Here is a 13119-nt window from a genome sequence, read left to right as displayed (position 1 = left end):
CATTTTGCTACAAAACACAAACTGTAAAGCAAGACTGGAGGCAAGCAGACCATGGAAAATGCCATTATGACAAGGCAGACAAAAACATGATGGGGCTTGAACAAAAGTGGAATAAAGTGGAGGGGATACATCTGAGGGACATTGAGATGCAAAAAAGATGGACCCTAAGCAATTGGATACAGGCAGTGAAGAAGATGCATCAAAAGGCTAAAAGTCATATTTCTGGTACAGGTGGCACCCTAAATGGTACACAAAAGAAGGAGCATATTGAAAGAGAAGGCCAATATTCCATTCCAGGCCAGGTAGAATTTGAAATGCTTATGGAACATCCAAGTGGTAACATTTAGGGTATTTAGATACACAGGGCTGGAAGTCAGAAAAGAGTAAAGAAATGATAATTTTTTAAATATACGTATGATGTAATTTAAAATTTTAAATTGCAATAAAATAACATTACTTATTACAAAAGTAATATCAATGAAGTACAGAATACTTAAAAATACAGCTAAGCAAAAGAAAATTAAAAACAGACAGACACAGAATGTCACTTTGCTACTCCTTCTATCAAGACTCAATCCCCTTGAATCCAGGCTGGACCTGTGATTTGACCAACAGAATGAGATAGAAGTGACATTCTGGGACACTGAGATGTCCAAATCCAGGTCTTATGAGGTCTTCCACACAGGCAGAGAAGGAACCCAGCTACCATGTAAAGAAGTCCAAGCTAGTCTGCTGGAGAGAGAGATCAAATGGAGAATGTGCTAGAGAATGAGAGACTAACCATGGCCCCAGCTGACGGTCAGCAAAAAGGCCCCACAAAGATGAGTGAGACTATCTTGGATCCTCCCACTTTAGTGAGAGAATGAGATGAGAGAATTAGAAGAGAGAGACCTACCCATCCCAGGCAGTGCCTGGCCATTCAAGCCATTCCAGTTGAGACCACAGAAGTGAAGGAGATACGAAGTGTCCCACTGATATCTGCCCAAATTCCTGACCCACTGAATCAAGGCCAAATAAAATGTTGTTGTTTCATGTGATAAAAAAAGAGAGACACACATTCAACAATCCCAGCATCCAGATAGAATTTGCAGTAAAATGTGGTTACATATACATATGCGTATACACACATAAATGGGATTATGCTGCATTTCTTGTATGGTAACAGGCTTTGTTCACCCAACAGCACATCCTAAACATCTTTCAACTTCAACTAATATCCACCCATTTTTCTGACTTTTTACTATTATAAACAGTTATGAGACAAATTGTTCTCATAGTAAAATTTTTGCCCATATCCCTAATAATTTCCTTAGGATAAATTCTAGAAGTCAAGTTAAGGCTTTGCACAGATGTTCCCAAATCATTCTCTTGAGAGGTTGTAGCAATTTACAATCCCCTTGGCACTATGTACAGGTCCTCATCTCCCCACTCTTTCTCCAAAACTGAAGTTATAGACTTAATCACTCAAATCTTTGAGAATTTTGTGCTCACTTCAGCAGCAAATATGCTAAAATCTTTGAAAATTTTATAAAATAAAATGTTAACCTCATGTTCTCTTCATTTTCCATTTGTTTAATTGCTAGAATTTGAGCTGCTTATGTTTTATCCGTGACTTGTATTTTTAAAATCTTTTTGGCAAACTGCTGATTCTTATCCTTTGTCCCCTTTTTTTGGGGACACATCTTTTCATTGATTTGTAACAGCTCTTTATATATTATAAACTTTATCCTTCTTCATTAACACCACAATTTTTTTTCTTAGCATGCATTTGCCATTTAATTTTAGGGTACATTTTGATAAACAGATATTTAAAGTTATTGGAATGGTCAAGGTTTGAAATGGCTATTGTGAAGAATGGGAACAAGATGTTTCCAAGAGCAACCGGCAAGACGGAAGCACTATTTGAAAGGCTCAGCTGAGGTTTGCTGACCATGAATCTCTAATGGCTTCAATCTGCAAAGTTGTAGCAACTTTTAGTAACTTGAGTGCAGGGAGAGATGGAGAAGAAAACAGGATTTGCTGAGAGTTAGGATTTTGCCTGTTGGCTTAATCTGAAGCTGGACAAAGGAATAAAGGAGTGGTGTGTATTAGCAAGTGTGTTGCCGAGATGATGGACCACACGGACAAGATAAGAGGCAACTGATATGCTGGGAGAAAATAGGAGGGGTTGGGGGCCCCTATGGAGTTGAAGACTAGACATAGCTGAACAAGAACAGGAGAGAGCTACAAGACTAGGAAATTTTCAACAATCTTCTTCTATCATACTTTTCATTACTGCTTCCGATCCATTTGTTCTATTTACTTCTGTTAATGATTATCTGTTATATTTACCTTCATATTTTAAATTTTCTTAATTCATTTACTTTATAGTCAGGGAGTGTTCTTTCTCCACATTCAGTAGCAATTTTCAGCCAGAAAGTCTGTTTACTGGATCCAACACTCTACTTATTTTAGCCACTCTACTTTCCATTTCTTTGCATTCTCTTTTTATCTCAGTCCATACTTACTTGAAAGTATTGTCTTCCTGTATCCCAAGCAATATTTAATTCTAGAATATGGTGTGGGAAGGAGAAAGGTTGGAGGGGAGAGAAAAACAGGGCGATGCACCCTTTCAGCCTTAACAAGATCACAAGACACACAGTAAACACCAGCGTATTGAGTGAGCTTCCACGTTCAATGGTCACCACTCAGGGTCATGCTGACCAAAATGGAAAACTGCCAGGTACCTCCTGTGCTGAGCAGAGCTCCAAAGTCCAGCACCCTGTTTGCTCTCACCCAAGACATTTTCTTGCAACAGCTGATTTGCAAGTGTCCTTTGAGGCCTTGAAAACTCCAGACCCTCCCTGCCTCCATCTCCCACTTCATTTGGGGGATGTCTTCACTATAGAGTTAAGGGATCATCATTCAATTGCTTGTGAAACATGATACCAGAGTTTGAAACATCTCTTTTCCAGTTCCAGTGTCCTTTCTTCCCAGCACAGCATTAAACAAAGAGCAAAGCTGAGATTCCTATGATGTGTGGGTGCCCGGGTAAGGAGGCCCCAGGCACCGGACTTCCTTGCGGGGTAAGGAGCTAACTGATGACCTGGGCCTTTGCTGATCCAAGAAGGGAGAGTCCTGGACTGGAGGCACACGCAGACTACGTGGTGCATCTTGTCAACCAGAAAGGAGCCAGCCAGGTAAGCCCTGAGTAGTCCTCCTTTCTAAAATCAGGCTGCACGCCATCCAAGACAAAGAGAAGCCACGAGCTTCCTTTATCCTCGGCCCTGGCTCAGAGTCACCGTTATAAACCGAAATGTCAGGCTTTGCATTTGAACTCTTAGGTCACCACACATCAACCCTGGCTAGAGAATTAGAAAATAAAACCAGTCCTTGCCCAGAGGAATTCTAATCGGAACTTCAGTCCCTTCCTTTTTATACAGCATCCGGAGACATCAGGCAAAACAAACAAAGCAAAAGCAAAACATCAAAAAATTAAAAACTCACTCAAGCATCGGAAAATCAGTTTGGTCACTCAAACCATGGAGCATTTTCATATATTTTTTTTAATTTCTGCTTTATTGAGGTGTGCTTTCATGTATTTAAATGCATCATGACAGAAGCAGGCAACAGCCCCAAGCTACTTCATTCACTCACTCAAGCCCCAAAAGAAAACCAAACATTTTCAGCAAGATAAAGCTCTTAGAAACCCTCATTTGCCAAAGCAGAGAATGCCAAGCTGAACTCTCAAACCAGAAGACTTTTCATCTCAAAACTCAGCACAGCACAGCCCCGCTATGATGGCATAGCATTTCTCTCCTGAGTAGAAGGCCAGGGATGGCCACCCAGGAGAGAGCCCTGGCCCAGCCAAGAAGGGACAACTACCTGAGACAAAGGAATAGGCCGCCAGGATGTTGCTGAGCAAAGCCATGTCCCCGTGCTCCGCGATCACCGGCTCCGCGCTGCCGTGGAATGTCAGCCCCGCCACAGCATCCAGAGGAGGCTGCCTGGAGAAGGCTTCAGCAGGATCACAGCGGCCCCTCCCTCTCTTCTCTTCTGTTTGGGAACACAAAGTGAGTGATGAGAACACATTCTGCTTTCCTGCGGCTATGTTCCAGGTAGCCCGGGCTCAAGAACAAAGAGTCAGCCTCCTAAATGCCAGCCAGCCTTTCCTGCCTGTGATCTGGGGTCTTGTCCTCTTTGCTCTGGGCAAGCTTCTTGGCTCTCAAGGCAGTGGCAACTCCTCAAGTCTCTGTTTTTCCTGGCCTCTCTCCTTTCTCTTCCCCATCTCCTCCCAACACATTTGAACACTTCTCCCTCACCTTTCCTGGCGCTTTTTCTTGCCTTCTCCCCGGTTCGCCTTTGAGGCACAGCCCCTAGTCACTTTAATCACAGCACTGGAATCCCAAGCCACAGGCCGCTCCTCTCCTGTCTCTGCTGTCCCCTCCTCTGACGGCACCCATGTACTTCGATCAGTTTGTCTCATCCCACAGGTCACCAAACGCGTGTCCTTGGCAATGGGCCAGAGCTGGCTATTCCACAACTGCCAAAGCGGTTCCAGGTCTAAAATGCCCACAAGAACTTGGGAGCTTGAGCCCACTCCCTGCCCGCAGCTCCGTGACTCCACCTGTGACTGTGATGGTCAACCGAACACGGCCACAGCCTGCCCATCAGCGGAACCGTCCCACCAGGGTTCAGAACAGGGACTTGGGATCTCAGTTTCAGCGGCTTGGCTGCCGCAGCCCAGACCTGACATTATCCTTACCCAGTTCACTCAGCGAAGCCCTCAGAGAGCTCCTGATGATAGAGGGGAGAGAAGCTGCGAAGACCCTGACGACTCCTATTCAATGCTGCTCTAGCTGAGGATGGGGAACTGAGTCACACGGTGTGGCAGGATGGCAGGTTGGGAAAGCTAGAGAAGCAGAAGGCTCTAGTCCATGGAGAAGAAACAGGTTCTCAGGTGGGTCATGGATGTTGGAAACATGGGCTACATTTAGAAGGCCTGGAGAGCTGCAATTCCACAAGTGAATGGAATGGGTCACAACAGAAAAGACAACTCTCACTGTGTTGGACTCCAATGGAAGACCAAAGCAAGGAAAGACAGACCAATGCACAGGTAAGACAGAAATGATCACAAGGTCCTTGGGGCAGCCAGAGGCCCCGAGAGTGACAGGCTGAGGAATGGGAGCTTCAGGGGCTCTGAGAAGGGGCTGGCTACTGCTGAAGGACCCCTGCACCTCTGAGGCAGAGCACAAGGCCTACCTCAATAGCCGTTTGAGTTCCTAAAACTGGATGATACAGGCGAATAGTTGGAACCACCAAGCTGAGCTCTGAGACTGTTCTGCAGGTCTGAGGACTTCAGGATCCAGGGGCCACTGGAACATGTCTGGGTATGTAGTAGGACGAGGCTATTTCAGATCCATTCCCTCCTATCAATCCCCACTAATTCTACCACAGTGCCATCTCATCATTTCATTTCTGGGAGTTTTGCAATAGCTCCTACCTGCTCCTTCTGCCAACACTGCCAACACGTTCTTCCTGCTCAATCTAGCACCTACTCTCAAAAACAGGGTCATCTTTATAGAGTACTAATCTGATCACTTTAGTCCACAGCGCCACCCTTCAACTAATCCCCATTAAACTTCTTAACACAACACACGTCCACTTCTACAATATCTGACCCCTACCTTAGCTCCTAATTCATCTCTCACTTGAATCTACACTCACACACATATACACAGAGATACAAGTATGTCTAATTCTCCCATGATACTAGATTACTTTTAGTTCTCCAGATACACTATGCTCTTTTATCTTCTCACGCTTTTCATTGTGCTCTTTCTTTTGCCTAAAATGCCCCTCGGAACCTTATCTGTCTGACAAATGTTTCCTTGAAGAGAGAATTAAAAGGTTCTATGGCACGGCTTGCCCCGGGCCCCAGTGGTTAAATTCATGCACTCTGCTTCACTGGCCCAGGGTTTCACTGGTTTGGATCCTGGGCGTGGACACGGCACCACTCATCAAGCCATGCTGAGGTGGCATCCCACATACCAGAACTAGAAGGACCTACAACCAGAATATACAACTATGTATTGCGGGGCTTTGGGGAGTAGAAGAACAAAATAAGAATGATAACAAAGTAACACTTCATTAAAAAAAAAGTTCTATGGCAGTCTCAAAATCCTACTGCTTTTTTTTCAGAAACAGAAAAATCCATACAAAAATTCATATGGAATTCCAAGCAATCCCAAATAGCAAAAACAACCTTGAAAAAGAACCAAGTTGAAAGTCACACACTTCCTGACTTCAAAACTTATTACGAAGCTACAGTCATCAAAACAGTGTGGTACTGGCATAAAGACAGACATACGGACCAATGGAATAGAACAGAGAGCCCAGAAATACTTTCTCATATATGTGGTCAAATGATTTTCATAAAGGGTGGCAAGACCGTTCAATGCGGAAAGGACAATCTCAGCAAATGGTGTTGAGAAAACTGAACGTCCACATGCAAAAGAATGAAGTTGAACTTGCCTGACACCATATGAAAAAATTAACCAAAAATAGATCAAAGACCTAAACATAAGAGCTAAAACTATAAAACTCTTAGGAGAAAGCATAATTGAAAAGCTTCATGACATTGGATTTGGCAAGGATTTCTTGGATATGACATCAAAAGCATAGGCAACAAAAGTAAAAATAGAAAAATTGGACTATATCAGGACTTAAAACTTCTGTGCATCAAAGGACACAAACAACAGAGTGAAAAGGCAACCCACGGAATTGGAGAAAATATTTGTAAATCATATATCTGATAAGGGGTTAATATCCAGATTATATAGAGAGCTCCTACAACTCAAGAACAACAGAAAACAAGCAAACTGAGTAAAAAATGGGCAAAGGATTTGAAAGGGCATTTCTCCCAAGAAGATACACAAGTGGTCACTAAGCACATGAAAAGATGCTCAACGTCACTAATCATTAGGAAAATGTCAATCAAAAACACAATGAGATACCACCACACGCCCATGAGGATGCCTACTATCAAAAAAACCAGAAAATAACAACCGTTGGAGAGGATGTGGAGAAATTGGAACCCTTGTACTGTTGGTGGGAAGGTAAAATTGTGGCGGCACTACAGAAAACCGTACGGCAGCTCCTCAAAAAATTAAAAATAGAATTACCAAATAATCCAGCAATTCCACTTCTGGGGATACACCCAAAAGAATTGAAAGCAGGGATTTGAACAGATATTTGTACACCAATTATTATGCAGCATTATTCCAGTAGCCTAAAGGTAGAATTAATTAAAAGTATTCCATCCACAGAAGAATGGATAAATAAAATGTGGTATATACATACAATAGAATATTACTCACAGACTTAGAAAGGAGTAAGATTCTGACACATGTTACAACATGGATGAATCTTGAGGACATCATGCTAAGTGAAATGAGCTAGTCACAAAAGATCAAATACTGTTTGATACCGCTTATATTAAGTACCCTGAGTAGTCAGAGTCACAGAGACGGAAAGTAGAACGGTGGTTGTCAGGGGCTGGGGGCGGGGGGGTGGGGAGTTATTGTTTAATGGGTACTGGGTACAAAGTCTCAGTTTTGCAAGATGAAAAGTGTTCTGGAGATGGATGATGGTGATGGTTGCACAAGAATGTAAATATACTTAATGCCACTGACCTGTATGCTTAAATTGGTCAAGATGGCAAATTTTATGTTATATGTATTCCAGCACAGTTTTAAAAACTAATAATAATAAAAATAAGGTATTGATGAGGGACAACAGTGAATTTTGAAGGTTACTTCAGTCAGAGGATCCTGTATTCAAACTTTTGTTTTAACAGGAATGGTAGCAGAATTATCTTACAGTAATATTAAAATTGATGTCCACAAAATTCTAATTTATATCACACTATGAATAAGGCTTAATTTTAAGTAAAAGATGGTATCTCACTTATAAAAAATATTGCAAGTAAATAATTGTAATCTGTCACATTTATAGACTATCAGGGGAAACATATCATGTCAATAGATGAAAAAAATGTTTGTGTAAAATTTACTAAAAATTCATGATTTAAGAAAAAAAAAATTCTACTGCCTTGATGCTCCAGATCCTCCAGACCCCATTCTTTGGCTATCAAAGTATCCAAATATTCTTCTAATATTGCAGCTATGATACTGTAATTGGAATTATCAGTTTACACGTCTGTCTCCTAGACTGAAGAGGCATCTTATAAACTGTGTTACCCACGCATCTAGCACGGTGCCTGATGAAAGGTGGCTCTCAGTAAATGTCGGCTGGCTGGCTGAAAAACCAAAAGAGCAATTAGGTGTGAGCTTTGTAAGCATTAGTCTCTGAGGGTCTTTCTGAGGGTGAGACACTCTGAGGATTAAAAGGATACCAGGGCTGACTGGCTCTGAGTGGGACGCCCAGCAGAGCACTTCCTCAGGACTACGAGAGGACCACACGCAAGATGGGAGCCTCACTGTGGCACAGAAATTCTTCCCGCAAGTCTCCTTATCCCACAGGCGCTAATGGAGAGGGTTGCAGGAGCCAGAGGCAAGAGGAAGAGGGACAAGGAAGGCGGGTCAAGGGTGAAGAAAGACAACCTCTGCATGGCCCATCCTAAAGAGCAATCAGGAAGACCCTCCATGGTCCATGCGGCACAAGTCAGCCCAGAGAAGGGGTCAGTACACCCTTACTGTAAAGGGCCAGAGAGTAAATATTTCAGGTTCTGAGGGTCATGTAGTTTCTATCTCAACTACTCAACTGAATGTGTGCTCCAATAAAACTTATTTTCAAAAACAGGTGGCAGACCCAATTTGACCCACAGGCCATAGTTTGCAGACCTCTGGCCTGGATTCTTACTATTCAAAGTATGGTTCAAGGACCAGCAGCATCAACATCGCTCGGGAGCTGTGAGATCCACATAATCTTGGGCACCACCCCAGACCTTCTGAATCGAAGTCTCATTTCACAAGATGCCCAGTAAAGTCTGCAAAGTGCTCTACCTGACCTCTGAGATCCCCTTCGGCCTGAGCACTCAGGAACTACAACGGCACAGGCCCAGGAGGAGTTTCACTTAGTGACTCCTTTATAAATCTGATCCAGGGTAGGAGAGTGAGTCCTCACTGGCCCTGCCCCACAGCCAGCTCTTCAAGTGGTTGCAGAGGACCTTAGTGAGGACACCGAGACAGAGGGCAGGACTCGGCAGGGATTCTTCCAGGGCAGCTGCCACTGAGACAAGGTCTGCAGAAATTAGAGAAAGGATGATCCCCAGTGCCAAAAGCTACTCCCAACCCTTCTCCCTGAGCCCTCCCTTAATAGGGATGGACCAGCTCCAGGTAGCTCTGGACACTTTCCACTGGCGGTTTGCCCTGTAATTAAAACATTTCTGCCTCTCCTACTGTGATGGTTAATTTTGTGTGTCAATTTGACTGGCCACAAGGTGCCCAAATTACACATTATTTCTGGGTGTGTCTGTGAGGGTGTTTCCTGATGACATTAGCATTTGAATCGGTGAACTTACTAAAGGAGATAGCCCTCCCCAACAGGAGTGGGCATCATCCAATCCACTGAGGGCCTGAACAGAAGAAAAGGTGGAGGAAGGCAGACTGAAGAATTGGCCCCTTTGTTCCTGCTTCACTGTTTGAGCTGGGACATCTCAGCTCAGCTCATCTTTTCTGGCCCTCAGATTGGGCTTTACACCATTGGCTCCCCTGGTCCTCAGGCCCTCAGACTTGGATCGAATACACCACTGGCTTTGCTGGGTCTCCAGCTTGCGAAGGCAGATCATGGGACTTCTCAGCCTCCATAATTGTGTAAGCCAATTCCTTAAAATACATCTACTTCTATATAAAGATATATATAGATATGTCTCCTACTGGTTCTGTTTCTCTGGAAGACCCTGACTAATACACCTACCAGTATAAAGATAAGGGGCATGAAGCACTCCTCCACCCCCAAGTGCAAATTTGTGCTCTGTTCCTCAAGGAAGTCCTTATCACTGGCTAGCTCCTAAAACTGAATCTCAACCTTGGGCAGTTTGCCCCCAGGGGACATTTGGCAATGTCTAGAGACATTTTTGGTTGTCACAACTGCAGTGGGGGTAGAGGACAAGGATACTGCTTAAATCCTATAATGCACAGGATAGGCCCCCCCACAACAAAGAACTATCTGGCCCCAAATGTTAATGGATCGAGGTTGAGAAACCCTGTTCTAGAACAAACATCATTATTTCATTGACCAGCCTCAGCGATTCTCAGTGTTTGTGACCCTCATGCGCATCACCAATATAGTTAGAAAGGTGTCAGAGAGAGGGGCACTTGGCAGCTTCCAGCAGCCTTGATCAGGGTGCGACAGGTCCAAGCCCTGGGCCAGCAACTCAATGTTCCCAGTGACTAGAAAGGAATGGGCTCTGGGAGAACAACTCACATTTACCTAGCCCACAAGAGAACACACCATCCACCAACACCAGTTTATTAATTCTAACTGGAGAGCCACTTGGCACAAGATCTAGATGAGGTCCTCTTCCAGACAAGTCAACCCTGGGGATTATCTTGGCAAGGACAAATTATGACTAAGGAGCTGTATATTTTCAAAGCCAGGGCTTCAGCCAGCGATAACCCATTGGATTAACCCTATACCATTCTAGAGAAAAACCATGTCTACAGAACACTCTAGGGCCAGTCAGCCAGCATCAAAACACAGTCTCGTTGGACAGCACCTACCAATTCTCATAATCCTCAGTCTCCAACAACTGTCTTTCATCCTACACCCAAAGCTCCTTCATCTAATTACTGACAAACTGCAGCACAATTGAAAAGAGACAGCTTCTTTCCATCACTTACACCCCAGTTCACTTCCTGAACACACGTTCGTAACCTGATGGGGATGACAACCTGTCTTATGGGCGCCCTCTCTTAGACTGGACAGCTAATTGCATGCATTGTACACGATTTTCATGGCTTCCATTTTAGAGGTAACCTCCTTCCCAGTGCTACAAATTCATATTCCCTGGAACCTTAAGAGTCCACCCATTTATACTGAGTGTAATCATTGAATATGCAAAATGAAACGCGCCTGGTGATGGTACATTTCATCTTACATCTCAGTAACAGCGGTGAGTATCCTTGGCATGTGAGCCCCCATGCAGGGGACTATCTCATTACACAGTGTGCAGAGGGTGTAAAAAATCTCATTATCCCCTTAGCTACCTGGGGAGATGTGTGTCAGGAGCAGAGAAGTATCTGGTAAGAAAAGTTCATCCCTGATGACGTTGGTATCAGGCAGTAGAGGTTCTGAATCTTGGTTGGCCCCAGTTGGCTTCTCAGGCTCTACAAAGAGAGAAATGGCACAGAAAATATCAAAGAGCCATCATGTGCCCAGGAGATCATATCACGCATTAGACCTGGTGTCGTCATGAACTGCTTAGCACGAACATGAACCTGGGTGGTATTTGTCTGGACCCCTGAAGAGATGGAATTGCATCCCCTGAGAGGATGAAGCCCACTGCCTGAGTTTAATCTGGAATTTGACAGACAGCCAGAAACCAACCTCCCAAGGTCAGAGCAGAAAGGGAAGCAAGGGGTAAAAGATCAAAGACGCATGCTTCCTCTTCCCTCCTGTCAGCCAAAACTCACAAAACAGCTAGTGGGATGTGTTGCGTGGCCCCTCGTCAGGGAATTTTGCAGGCCAGCCTCTCTGGAACAGGAAGGAAGGGAATTCGGTTGCCAGATAGCAATGCCCAGATGGGCCATGAAATGAGGTCTCACAAAGCTCTGTGTGGGCATGGAAAACCTGGAATGCTGATATGTGGATTCCCACAGCCCATGCTTTCCATCCAGAAGTCTCAAGACCTCTGGTCAACTCAGCTAGGAGAGCCAGTGGGCTCCTTGTGAGCTTCATTTAGAAGTCATAGAAAGAATGAAATCAGTCCCGGAGCTCCCAGAGAACCGAGCATCCCCTGCTCCACATGCACACACTCATTCATTTGTCATCACTGCTTCCTGTCGACTCCTGCAGCATCGACTTCTGCTTGTTTATCTACGTCTTTATAGATACTTATCCTAGCTGTGTCTGCCTCACAAAAGATTTATAGCACCTTCCTATCTCCATTTTATTGGTGAAGAAATTAAGGGCAAGAAAGAAAAGGAAACTTGAAGCACAAGACGGGTAGTTCTTTAGAGACTCTTGCACCAAAGTGTGGAAGCAGGTTTTTGAGACCCACTTGCCCTCCACTCTTCACTAACGAAAACCACAACAGACTGACCTCAGCGAGGTCACACAGAGTCTGAGATGCAAAGGCTTGAATGGAAAAATAGCTCCCACATCACAGGATGGAAAGAGGATACACATGGCCCTGGAGAAATGACTGAGCAGAGAGACACTCCAATTTTCTCTGCAGGACTGATAAACACCTGTGCATGACACATCCAACATGCTGGCCTGCCAGCCACTTTGCTTCCTTTGCTCCACCAACCTTCCCCTCCAAACCCTTGCAGCACACCATTTCCAAGGACATATCCTGGAACTTGTCGTCACCTGGAAAGGCACCACCTCTGAAATCTGGGCTGTGAACTCCTTAAGGACAGGGACCACATCTTCATTCTTTGATTTGTTCCCAGAGCTTCCTAAAGTAAGTGCACAGAGCCGATACTGATGTTGAGTGACAGCTGGATGAATGACTCACACTCGGACATCCCACTCTCCAACCAGAACCTTCTATCGTTCTACTTCTCTCACTCCTGGAATCAAAGTAAATGTGCTCCTCAACCTCTTTGAGACCTCTGGCTTCTTGTACTCTTCAGCTCCCCGCATTTATCAGTCTCGTCTTACACTCACTTTTCTCTCCACAGCCTGGCAACTATAACTACATTACACTCAGCTCTTACCAGGACCTTTCTGCTGCCCTCCCACCAACCCCGGGCCTAACCCCAAGACCACTTGACCCTTACCCACCTGCTTTCCTGCCCACAGGCTGAGTGCTTCTGAAAACAACAACAAAAAAGAATCATTCATATGAGCATCATTATAAATGTTTGATTTACATCCTCAGTGAGGCCCTTATGTTGCTAGGAGACCCTACACATCCTTGGCATCGCACTTTCTCATTTCCAAGAGAAA

General features: G+C 44.4%; 1 protein-coding gene across 29 annotated transcripts in view; it reads right to left on the bottom strand.

Annotated features, from left to right (window-relative positions):
- EVA1A (eva-1 homolog A, regulator of programmed cell death) overlaps nt 1–13119 on the bottom strand; it is a 195072-nt gene that overhangs the window by 114863 nt on the left and 67090 nt on the right. For 15 of the 29 annotated variants that reach the window (XR_011526444.1, XR_011526443.1, XR_011526446.1 and 12 more), the window contains 2 exons: nt 11211–11330; nt 3865–4035 (listed from right to left, as the gene is read on the bottom strand). Coding sequence is in view for 24 of the 29 variants with exons in the window: in XM_070573746.1 (XP_070429847.1) it covers nt 3865–4035; nt 11211–11330 (291 nt within the window). In the remaining 5 variants the exon portion in view is untranslated. Of the gene's footprint in view, nt 1–3864; nt 4036–4301; nt 4454–11210; nt 11331–12537; nt 12627–12954; nt 12984–13119 lie in introns of those variants that run through there. The other 14 variants (XM_070573770.1, XM_070573767.1, XM_070573750.1 and 11 more) reach the window with 5 other exon arrangements.

Source organism: Equus przewalskii, chromosome 14 (genome assembly GCF_037783145.1).
Source record: "Equus przewalskii isolate Varuska chromosome 14, EquPr2, whole genome shotgun sequence".
Taxonomy (NCBI): domain Eukaryota; kingdom Metazoa; phylum Chordata; class Mammalia; order Perissodactyla; family Equidae; genus Equus; species Equus przewalskii.
Note: the sequence above shows the minus strand (reverse complement) of the source record. Positions and strands in the feature narration are given on the sequence as shown.